The 12,713-nt window shown below is 37.2% G+C and overlaps 1 protein-coding gene across 8 annotated transcripts in view; it reads right to left on the bottom strand.

Annotated features, from left to right (window-relative positions):
• LOC116268515 (transcription factor 12) overlaps positions 1 to 12,713 on the bottom strand; it is a 254,290-nt gene that overhangs the window by 47,211 nt on the left and 194,366 nt on the right. For all 8 annotated transcript variants that reach the window (XM_031668626.1, XM_031668625.1, XM_031668629.1 and 5 more), the window contains 4 exons: positions 12,214 to 12,319; positions 11,041 to 11,180; positions 10,617 to 10,761; positions 9,506 to 9,570 (listed from right to left, as the gene is read on the bottom strand). In XM_031668626.1, coding sequence (XP_031524486.1) covers positions 9,506 to 9,570; positions 10,617 to 10,761; positions 11,041 to 11,180; positions 12,214 to 12,319 — 456 coding nt within the window. The remainder of the gene's footprint in view (positions 1 to 9,505; positions 9,571 to 10,616; positions 10,762 to 11,040; positions 11,181 to 12,213; positions 12,320 to 12,713) is intronic.

The raw sequence follows: 12,713 nt of genomic DNA, 5'->3' as shown, positions 1-12,713 counted from the left end.
ATATATTCTAATATGAGAGGAATAAAATAGATCATAAGTATTTATTTTTCTAGGTGAAAATAACGAAGTATTTGTTAGAACAGAAAAATAAGAAGTACCTACAAAGTTAACAAATCTGACAATCTTTCTAGAATGTGGTATCTTTAAAAATAGTCACCTCAGAAAACTATTAATACTATCTTTTAGAATGGTCTTTAAGGACAGTTTAAAAGTTGAACAAAGAAAATAATCTTTTTAATGGTTACCCCTTATCTCTCATTTAAAAAGTTACTCAGTTTGATCAACCACATTTTTGCCAATTTTAGCTCCAAATGATTGAGTGTTGTAAAACATTAAACTTATTCTCAGAAGATACTTTTGTCACCCTTGAAGAAAGTGAAAAAATCTTGATATGCTTCAAAAATTGTTTCCAAGATGATTTGTGGACTTCAAATCCCAATAGGTCAACTTTGAAGAGGATAAATTATCGGGATGCATAAATTTAGGTATTCTAGCTTAAAGTTTTGTTGCAATACTTTATATTTCATATTGTCAAAAATAAATGGTGACAGACATTAATTCAAGTTTATCTAATTCAACAGTGAACACTTTTTTTGAGATGAAGTCTCACTCCGTCACCCAGGCTGGAGTGCAGTGGCGCAATCTCGGCTTAATGCAACCTCCGCCGTACCCCAGGTTTAAGCCATTCTCTTGTCTCAGCTTTCCTAGTAGCTCAGACTACGAGTGCGCAGCACAACGCCTAGCTAACTTTTTTTTAGTAGAGATGGGTTTTTGTCGTGTTGCTCAGGTTGGTCTTCAACTCCTGACCTCAGGTGATCCACCCACTTTGGCCTCCCAAAGTGCTAGGATTATAGGCGTGAGTCATGGCGCCTGGCAACAATAGTAAACACTTTAAAAGTCCCCTTAATCCAGGCACCAAAGGCCCATCCCTAAGATCTCTTCTTGGACAATCCTATTCTTTTAATAGGCATAATGATCATTTTCATTATCTCCGCACTTAGGGCAGAGAAAACAACTTATATGGATAAATTGTGGTTAAATATTTCAAAAAGGAAAACTACTTGCAAGTGCAAAAAGTCATCTGAGTGCAAAAAGTCATCCAGTAGAAATGACCTTGCTTTGAATAAACTTAGACCTCTAATGAATTTAAAGAGACCCAATTTACAGCATACAAGGAATTTCAACATTGTTTTTAAAGAAAGTATAATAATGTTCTTTCAATATTTGATAAAGTCAGATATTGGGACAGGTTCATATACAACAAAACTCTACAAGTCACAATTGACAAATTTCATTTTTTTTTTTTTTTTTCTGAGATGGAGTCTCACTCTGTTACCCAGGTTGGAGTGCAGTGTTGCAACCTCCACCTACCAGGTTCAAGTGATTTTCCTCACTCAGCCTCCCAGTAGCTGGGACTACAGGTGTGTGCCACCACGCCCGACTACATTTTGTATTTTTAGTAGAGATGAGATTTTGCCATGCTGGACAGGCTGGTCTTGAACTCCTGACCTCAGGGGATCCACCCACCTCAGTCTTCCAAAGTGCTGGGATTACAGGTGTGAATCACCACAGCTGGCCAAATTTCATTTTTTAAAAAGGTAACAGGCTTTCAAATTGTAAGCAGCCCAAAGTCTACCTTCCTTTGACTACAAATGAATATATCCACTTCAAATAAAATATGCCAGTTTGTATGATGTTAGTAACTTATAATTGTAAATGCCTTTATACATCAACTATCTCAAATAGTCAGGATCTAGACACTGTAATACTCTCTTTAAAAAGCTATTTTGGAAAAGTAAAGCTATGGAAAAGAGTTCAAAACACTTTGGGAGGATCTAGTAACAGAGAGATAGTATAAGATCAATATTAGGCTGGGCACGGTGGCTCACGCCTATAATCCCAGCACTTTGGGAGGCTGAGGTGGGCGGATCACCTGAGATCAGGAGTTTGAGACCAGCCTGGCCAATATGGTGAAACTCTATCTCTACTAAACATATAAAAATTAGTCGGGGTGTGGTGGGCAACTATAATCCCAGCTACTCGTGGGGTCTGAGGCAGGACAATCGCTTGAATCCGGGAGGCGGAGGTTGCAGTGAGCTGAGATGGAGCCACTGCACTCCAGCTTGGGTGACAGAGTAAGACATCGTATGAAAAAAGAAAAAACAAATCAGTATTATTGGTTTTTAAGTTGTTACCTTTTAAAACATTCATAGGACATGTGGTAAATTAGCTTGGAAAGGTACATTTTTGTTCTTAGTGGCTTTGCACACATACATTGATTTATTTCAACCACATAAGTAAATTAGGGAAGGTCATCAAACTTCAACAAAAACAAAATATGTTTCAACGTACCTTTTCCTTTTCTTTCTTTTTTTTTGAGACAAGGTCTTACTCTGTCACCCAGGTTGGAGTGCAGTGGTGTAATCATGGCTCACTGCAGCCTCAACTTCCTGGGCTCAAGCAATCCTTCCACCTTGACTTCCCAAGGAGCTGGGACTACAAGCCCCCACCACCACACCCAACATTTTTGTATATTTTGTAGAGATGGGGTTCCGCTATGTTGCCCAGGCTGGTCTTAAACTCCTTGAACAAAGAAGCGATCTGCCTGCTTTGGCCTCCCAAAGTGCTAGGATTACAGGTGTGAGCCATCGCACCTGGCCCTCAACATACCTCTTTACCACTGTAAACCACCATTTCTTATGTTCAAAATTCAAATAATTATACCATTTATGAGCAACTGATGCTCATCTTTATGAAATATGTCTTGACTACAATTTTGGCAAGGGAAGGAAAGGTTGATAACACTGATGGTGGATGGATGAGCGAGAAATTTTCAGTTCTATGCAAAACTGTGATTATTACAAAGTAGCCCAACTCATGAAGCAGCATTTTCTGTCACATGCTCCTGCTTACACTGTATTTCTAATCATCTACATTTGTTTGTTACCTGTTTTTTTCCTTTCCCATGGTAAAATATAAGCCCCAGAAGAACAAGGAATTTGTCTTATTAATGTAGCCTCAGATTCCACAAGAGTGCAGATAAATGGTGAGGGTTCAATGTATAGATATACAGCTGTCATTAAGAATGAAAAGCATAATCCTTGCTAGGAATTTCCATTTAAGTGCTTCTTTTCAGTCCTTGTATTTGATAAGGTCCCTAGGGTCCACCTATTTCACTCTTCCATTTCCTTTAATGTATGATTCCCCAGAGTTCTAGTCTCAGTTTTCTTTCATTTTTTTTTTTTTTTTTTTTTTTTTTGAGACGGAGTCTCGCTGTGTCTCCCAGGCTGGAGTGCAGTGGCGTGATCTCGGATCACTGCAAACTCCGCCTCCCGGGTTCACGCCATTCTCCCGCCTCAGCCTCTCAAGTAGCTGGGACTACAGGCGCCCGCCACCACGCCCGGCTAGTTTTTTGTATTTTTAGTAGAGACGGGGTTTCACCATGTTAGCCAGGATAGTCTCGATCTCCTGACCTCGTGATCCACCCGCCTCGGCCTCCCAAAGCGCTGGGATTACAGGCTTGAGCCACCGTGCCCGGCCTTCAGTTTTCTTTCATTTACCTGTGCTTTATCTCTTGGTAATAGTAATCTTTGTCAAATATCAACTAACACATCCAGGTGAATGACTCCTAAATTGATACCTCTCTTGTCACACTGGTTGCTAGACTTTTCTATCTGGACATGCTCTTTTTTCATCTCAAGCTCAGTTATGTCCAAATCTAAATTTTATATTACTACCCTAAGCTTCCCATCCTTCCCATCTCTTTTCTTCTACTTAGGTTAGCAGCACCATGCTTATGGTTACCATAAGTACTCTCTCCTCTTTTCCTCTACTACTCTACTCTTCCCTCTGGAGACACCAATATCCACAATTCTCTAATGTTTCTGGGACAGGCACATGTCATAATCACTGCCATAACACCACTTTAAATTTTTACTCAAATTTGTGGCTGGACTACTTAAGTGTTTATATTTCTAGTTACTTCCCTCTCTTTCCATCCTATACATAATTGCCCTGAACTACTCAAATGTACTCAAAAACTTTTTTTTTTTTTTTTTGTTGAGACAGAGTCTTGCTCTGTTGCCCAGGCTGGAGTGCAGTAGCATGATCTCGGCTCACTGCAACCTCCGTCTCCCAGGTTCAAGTGATTCTACTGCCTCAGTCTTCCAAGTAGCTGGAATTACACAGGCGTGTGCCACCACCCCCGGCTAATTTTTGTGTGTTTTTTTTTTCCTCTTGTTTTGTTTTTTTTTTTTTTTTGAGACAGAGTTTCACTCTTGTTGCCCAGGCTAGAATGCAATGGTGTGATCTCAGCTCACCGCAACCTCTGCCTCCTGGGTTCAAGCTATTCTCCTGCCTCAGCCTCCCGAGTAGCTGGGATTACAGGCATGCACCACCATGCCAGGATAATTTTGTATTTTTAGTAGAGACGGGGTTTCTCCATGTTGGTCAGGCTGGTCTCGAACTCCCAACCTCAGGTGATTCCACTGCCTCAGCCTCCCAGCCCTTATAATCTACTTTTAACCTACATACCCTAATATGCAAACAAAATATTTTTTCATTTGCTAAACACAGCCCGTCATCCTTTCAGAACGCTTGTTTCTTAACCTGTCCCAGATGGAATTCTACTTATCAAAGTTCAGTTCCAATGTCACTTCTCCATTTAAACATTTTCACCTTCCTTATACTCTTAGAAAATAGTATGAACTTCTCTTTGCTCTTTTACTTCACACTGTGTTATACATTATCATTATTTGTGTATCTGTCTTCTCTCCTTGACTACAAGCTCTTTGAAGACAGGAAACTTATACTGGTCAACACTGAATCCATTATTGTATGCCAGTATCTTGTACAAGCAGGTGCCCAATGTATGTATTTTTAACTTGAGCGATTAAACTACAACTGAAATTTCCTATAATACTAACTGATAAAAAGCAGGACTCAATAAATGGTAGTATTTATCTTGGTATTTATACAATGTGGGTCAGCAACAGAAATACTAAGGGCAAAAGAGCTTGTTATAAATATGACTTAATTTCAAATCAGTTTTATGGCATAAGCTTTGAGAATAATCATATGGTGAGGTTTCACTATTTCTGGGAATTAGTGTTGATGTACTAAGCTGTCCATATCACACTGTTAGGTAGGCATGGGCTTTTGAGGGTAGAAATGGACTACCAATCCCGATTTTCCTTGAAAACTCTGTCCTTACACTTAAAACAATCCCTAACCATGTCAACAACTGGTGAAAGCTCCTTTATATCAAGGAAAGAAAGTAATAGTTTAGAGTCATATAAAAGCACTATCTTTAAATGACTTAGTGAAATGCCCCAATGCTGTATGTAAAATTGGTGTAAACTTAAAAAAAAAAAATCACTGTCTAAACAGGAGAAGCAGCACCAAAAACATATCAAGTATAAAAATAAGTCATTTCTGATATTTTTTCCAAAAGCAGCTTCTCTATTTGTACAATAAAAGCCAACTTTTTCACTCATCCATCACAGTCACTGGTTCTACTTTACCAGTTAAAGTGATGACAGACAGAATTGTTATCAATACTTTTCCTAAATTTACAGATAGCCCTGTAAGTTACAGGCCTTTTTAAAAAATCACTTTTACTTTCATAAAAAGAATGTCTATGGTGGGAGAGGAGGAGCAATACATTTGAAAAGTATGATAACACAGCCTATTGGATCACAGGTCATTTCACTAAGCTTTATATCTGAGTGTTTATTTTATTACCAAATCACAAACAAATCATACTTATTCTATAGAAATTGTGCTACTTTAAGTTCTAAACACAGGCTTTATTTGGCAGAGTATTCTAAATCAGGAATACGTTTCTTTTCATACTTCCTGGCCTTAAAAGAAATCCTACACTGATGTTTGAAGGTAAGAATAAAAAGAAGAAAAAAAATCAGTTACTTAAAAAAATAGGGGTAAAGAGTGATTTAGAGTCTAGAGTCTAAACAAAGTAAGCACTCATTCTGCATGCAGTCCATGGTCCTCATACTGTTAAATGACCAATAATGAGTAACTCCCAATACCTTCTGCCAGGCTTAAACGGTAATATGCCTCATTTTACTCCAACAAATGAGACTCCTCCTCCTATCAGTCATGGTCTATTCCAATCAGCAGGGTGCCAATAAGCCAGAGGCTAATGAAAAGGGCTTTAGACAAAAAAGAAACAATGGACTGCTACCAAGCCGAACCCCGGAACTGTGAGCCCAATTTTTTAAACACTACAGTGCACATTTCAGTTAATCTTTATTATGCTAATGTTATTGAGTCTAAGGAACAAAGAAAGTTATTTCATGAATTACTTTTAAACATCAACTTCCCTGAATTTTCTTTTCTTTTGTTAGAGACTACTGACCATTTATCCAGATTAATACACACACACATACACACATACACACACACACTCTCTCTCTCTCTCTCACTTTTTCCCTTGCTCTGAGGTAGAAATCAAAACATAAATTATCACAAAGAAGTCTGATATAATCAACAAAGTTAAACAGTCTTCTTGTTTGATCTCCTCTAAATTAAAGACCAAGTGTTTTGATATGGTATTAGGCACTGAAATAAACCAGATGTTTCTTCCTCTATATAACTCTCCACGGGCACAATCTTAAAGGGTTATTGTCTGGCAAACGTTCAGGGAAACACATTAGAAATGGCACGAATATCCAGATTTTCCTTTCCTTCTATCTACCCTAGTTTTTCTTTCTTTCTTTCTTTTTTTTTTTTTTATCTAAACTAATGCATAATCCACAGGGCTTTGGGAACTTTGTGTAAATACTTTCATGTACAATTCTCTTTCTTGCTATCCTGAGATTAAGACCACAATTATCCAGGCTTAAACCTAAAATAAAGGAACCTTTGCAAATGCATTATCTGGCCTTACATGTTTAATCACACAGTATTCTGTGTGCTCTTTAATACCTAAACTGAAGAACAAAGGTTGTACCCTCTGATGTTTCACAATATGAAAGATCTTTTAAGACATATATCAGACAATTGGGGAAATAGAATTACTTTTTAATGACAATAGCATAGTGTTCTCCATCTAAAACCAGATGCTATATTAAAAGCGTCACATTCTAAAGAACTTAAAATTTCAAAATAGTCAGAGTCACCATTTCAAAAGATCTATAATACCTGACATAAAATTATGATATGCATGTCAGACTCTCAAATGTAATCCTCATTAAGTTCCTTCTCCTCATCTCTTCTAATCCTTCCTATCCCCAGATAATATAATGTTTTTCTTTTTCAGTACATTTTGAGTGCACTAAACATATATTAAAGTGAATGTGCGTCTGTAAGGAAAGTTGGAAAAAGAATGTATTTGGGGAGGTGTCCGGCTAGGAAGTGGGGAAGCAGATGGATTGAAGGAAGGGATTTGAAATGTGCAGACTATGGCATGCAGTGATGGAGCAGATGGAATGCATCACCGTCAGCTATGACAGAAATGATTTATGGAATGACCTGGCTGCTCCTGCCTAGTAACAACACAGGATGACAGAGCTGAGTTTCCATGACAACCAAAGCCCACCCACTAACTAGATTAAACATTTCTTCACTGGATTCCATTCACAGTGAATTTGGGTTTTCTTTTCCAAATGCCATTTTGGTTTGGCTAGTATGCTGTTTATAATACGGGAAGATACTCAAGGATGTGAAGGGTAACAAAATGAACTTGAAGGGCCACTGAGAACATCACAAATTCTTGCCTGCCTATATGCCAAGGTTCCCTGATAGAAGCTTTTCTTTAATAAAATAAACAAACGACCTTTGAGAAAAAAAGCCCCCAAAATCAGCTTATATTTTAAAAAGTTATTTAGCACTGAAAGTTCAAATGTTATTTGTCCTGCTACATGTGAAATATCAGTTACTAGATTCTTCCAGAATCAGAAGGAATATGGCAAGCCAATCAAATACCTGGGAACCTCTCAGATTTAGTATAGAATAAAATTTTCTTCCTAAATAGGTCATTTTCATCAGGTGACAGTAAGTTGAGAAAAGGGTGAGATAATTTTCTTTCATTCTCATCAATATCCTGTAAGAAAATTACCATAGCACTGCACTTTCTGGATGTATGGAGCAGTGGTTAGGAGCAGAGTCTGAAGCAGGTCTGATCAGGGTTCTAATATATATGGGCTTTATCCATGCTAGCTTATGAGTCCCCTAGGGCAAGCTGCTTAATCTTTCTGAGCTCAAGTTACTTAACCTTTTAAACCGTAGTTCCTCATCTGTAACGTGGGGATAACAATGCCAACCTTACAGGGCTTTCTTGAGGATTAAATGAAACAGGGCATGTAAATACTTAGTATAGGGCCTAGCACCTAGTAAGCATTCAAATTATAGCTGATAAATTTTGTGGGTTTTGTTATTATTATTACTATTATTATTATATGATCCAAGACAGAACTCAACAAACATTCACTGAGCTCCATTTTGCGTGTGCTTCATCTCTACTGTGTAGTAGATGAGTCTGACTTGGCTTCATTTTCCAAGAAGCTAGTATTCAGCTGTAGAGAAAAATTTATTTACAGAAACAATATACAAAGAGGTTTATCTCCTTAAATATTCAACAGTTGCTTCCTACTACTCAGGTATTAAAAGTGCTCTGCCTTCTCCATGAATGGCAATGAATGTATCTGCAAGTTAATTGTACTTCATAGAAAATAAAAGACAATTCTGTGGGAATTATAAGAAGCATACTGCTCAGAAAACAAGAAGAAAAAAAATCATCTAAAGTGAAATTTTAGCAAGTGCAAACCACAAGTGCCCCTTTTTAATAATTAGATTTGAATCTGTTGTAGATTTACTGAAAAATGCTCTCCCTTCTAGTTTTGGCATTCTGAAAGAAGAGATTTTAATGTTTTAAGAATCAGATATTAAAATATAATCACTGCTTTGTCATTAATGTTCTGATGTGATGTATGTGAACTAGTTGCTCAAGAAAATACTATCGGAGTCCTTCAAATCAGTTTTACTCATTTTAGCATGATTCTTCAATGAATCTGGCTTTTTTGCAGAGAAGGCTCTCATTTCCTATCCCTTGAGTAAATTAGGTGCAGTTGACCTTTTGAAAAAAAAAAAAAAAAAATACCGTACATAAAATGCTTTTGATCTTGGAAAAGCTCCTTATAAAGGCACTTCATTCTCTGGATCAGAATACTGAGTTATCTTTCGTGGCTCCACTTGACTTATATTAATGGGCCACTTACTAACTATGTATTTAGAAGAAATAGATTTAATGATTATTCTTGGCAGTTTGTGCTTTAGATGACTTCTTTTTCCTTTTCCCAGCATTTGCTGTACCATAGGCATAGCATTTAAGGGCACATATCAATACAAACCGAGAAAAACTCTAAATGTGTAATGAAATTGATTTTGTTACATCTACACTCTTTAGATACTTATCACCTACAAAATCTAATCACTGTATTCAGCAGTGTAAAATTCATTCAGTAGAATGTGTAACATCAATACTTACAGATGCCAAAGCCTTTCCAAGTGCATCACCTGTCTGTGAGCTTCCAGCAGCATTCCCTCTGGTTCCTGGATATTTCATAGAGAAACAAATCAAGAATTTTACCAGCAAATATATTTTAGTACTCTGCCATTATTTCAAGGGTGTTCTCTATTGCCATCTCACATCCATTACAATAAACTAGGAAATACTCTGCATGTGTTGTACTTATTAATAAAGATGAGTTCTTTACCAGTCTCTATATTGATGAAAATAAAAAAGCTTCTTGTCTTCCTGTCTTTCACTTTTAAATTCAACACCAAAAAATATACTGAAAGAGGGGCCAAGGCCAGGTGCGGTGGCTCATGCCTGTAATCCTAGCACTTTGGGAGGCTGAGGCAGGCGAATCTCTTGAGCCCGGGAGTTCAAGGCCAGCCTGAGAAATGTGGAGAAACCCCACCTCTGCTAAAAATGGAAAATTAGCTGGGCGTGGTGGTGTGTGCCTGTAGTCCCAGCTACTTGGGAAGCTGAAGCTGGGGGATCACCTGAGTCTGGGGGCGGAGGTTGTAGTCACAGAGTGAGAGAGCTGAGAGAGTGAGACCCTGTCTCAACAACAACAACAACAACAACAACAACAAGGCCACGTGTGGTGAGTCATGTCTATATAATGCTAGCATTTTGGGAGGCCGAGGCAGAAGGATCACTAGAGGCCAAGAGTCTGAGACCAGCCCTGGCCACATAATGAGACTCTGTCTCAACAAAAAGTACAAAAAAAATTAGCTGAGTATGGTGGTACATGCCTGTAGTCCCAGCTACTGGGGAGGCTGAGGCAGGAGGATCACCTCCTCAACCTTGGAGATTGAGGCTGCAGTGAGTCATGAGTGTGCCAGTGCACTCCAGCCTGGGTGACAAAGAGAGACTCTGTCTCAAACAAACAAACATACATACATATATACACACACACACAAATATATATACACATATATAAATATACACCCATAGATATACAAAATTATATACATATATAAATATATATACACACATATATAAATAAAAAAATATATAAAAAGATATGGGGGTCACTGAAAATCCCCAAACTAGGTTTTAGGAAGTTTTGCCAACTCATAAAGCTCACCTAGAATGCTATCTGATCCATTGATGGGAGGAGTGTGTGAGGCAGCAACATAAGGTGAACTGCTGGTACTGCCGCGATGAAAGCTGGACATTGGTGGAAGACTCGTGTTTATGTCTGTTGGTGAAACTGAATGTGGAGGATAACTCTAGATGGAAAGAGATACGATCTATTAAATATATTTTCTGAATAATCTTTACATTTAATGGACAACTATAACAGGTCAAAAAGAGCATTTATAAGTTAGCAGCTAAAGAGTGCTACTTATAGTCATTTATTTTTTAAAATGGCATGGTAAATGCGGTAAGCCTTGAAGTACTTCAAACCTCAGAAGTTTTGGCAGAATCAGATTTTACACTTCTAATCCAAAATGAAACACAAGTGAGGACAAAGTGTTGCTGTACCCTAGTCATGTGTTATAGCCTACCAAGCGGTCATGTGAATGAAGGTTGCCATAACTACTGGATTGAGACATGTGGGAAGTGGAGGTCCCCAGAATTCCACCAAAACCAGGCTGGCTCATCCCATTTGATGAACTCCAAAGGTCAGAAGAATTGTGGGTCCCATCTAAGACAAAAAGAGAAATACAAAATTTTCCTTAGCTAAAATTTTTCTTGTATTTTGATGTTGCTTATAAAAATTCAAGGGGTACCCTCCAGATATTTTTCCTCCCTTTTCCAACCTAGTCTTCTACCCACTTTTCTTCCCTCTAAACTGTAAAATTACCATTTAAAAAGGAGAAATTAACATTTTAGTTAGGGAAAAAAGTAATCTAATCTGTAATAGGCAGGCCATTATAAAAATCTTCAGAAGATCTAAATTCGTATCAAGGAAGATAATAAAAATTCCAAATTTGGAAATAGGCTAGATTTATTTTTAGTTAAGTGGTATACTCATAAATACACAGAAAGTTATTAATCCATAACATGCAATGTGCATAATATCAAACATTTTGAAACTGTGGAATAAAGAAGTTTCTCTAAGAGTAAAACTAAGTAATTGATAATTACCACATTATAGTTAGCTTTCAAATGAAATGTGTTAGCAATGACTTCACTCAACAATATAAAGTCAAGGAACCATTTATATAGTAATTTATTGCTCCCATATATTTGCTTCCCATAGTACAAAACCACAGGAGACCAAATAAAAATGATTTGCTAGACATGAAGTAAAGGAAATGCAACACTTTTTCTCTCTTAACAGGTCTTACTCTGTTCTATGATATTCACTCTTTCTTTATATTGGTAATGCTAGGCATGATATGAATCCATAAATGAAGCAAGAAACTAGAGTTAACAACTTTCATACACTTAAATTCTAAAATGAGCAAGAACAGCTCTATTTTTTTCAATTTAAGACCTTTATAAATTCAATCAATACTGGAACAGCACGCCAACGGTTTGCTAGATAATTCAATTAAATTGCAGTCAGTAATAAACAGCACTGGAAAATTATAAAGCTAAATTTTAATTTCCTTTAGCCAAAAAAATACCTAGATAAGGCCTGAATATAGGTATTCTCTTTCCTAATACTTTAAAATACTGGCTGATATACAGATGACTGCAGTAGTATTTGGCAGTTGTTTGGTAGTACTTACCTTGCATAAAGAAAGTGCTAGCGAACATACTGGTTGGTGGTTTAGGAGATGGATAACTAGGAGATTCACGGTTGAAATCATCTGAATTTGGGGATGGTGCATATACCTTAAAATTAAATGGTACATTTAATTAAAATGTAAATGACTACCATATTACTTACATAAAATGAGTTCTATATTCTCTAAGGGGCTTAAAAAGGCCTATCTAATTTTTACAAAGGGCTACCACAAACGAAAAGAATATTGCCTTAAATCCACATAAATAATGTCAAACTTAATTACCATCCACATGTTTTTTTTTAAAACTGGTTATTAGAGAAAAATACAACTCTAAATATCTCTGTAATGCATCTTAGTATGACAGTTACACCAAGTGACTGAATAAGCACTGAACTGGCTTACCAAACACAAACCTCACGTAGGCTCATGATTCAAAATCTGATGGAGCAAACAAATGTCCTTTGAATACAGCATAGCATAAAACCTGGGTTCATAAAATT

This window comes from Papio anubis, chromosome 7, assembly GCF_008728515.1.
Source record: "Papio anubis isolate 15944 chromosome 7, Panubis1.0, whole genome shotgun sequence".
Lineage (NCBI taxonomy): Eukaryota > Metazoa > Chordata > Mammalia > Primates > Cercopithecidae > Papio > Papio anubis.
Note: the sequence above shows the minus strand (reverse complement) of the source record. Positions and strands in the feature narration are given on the sequence as shown.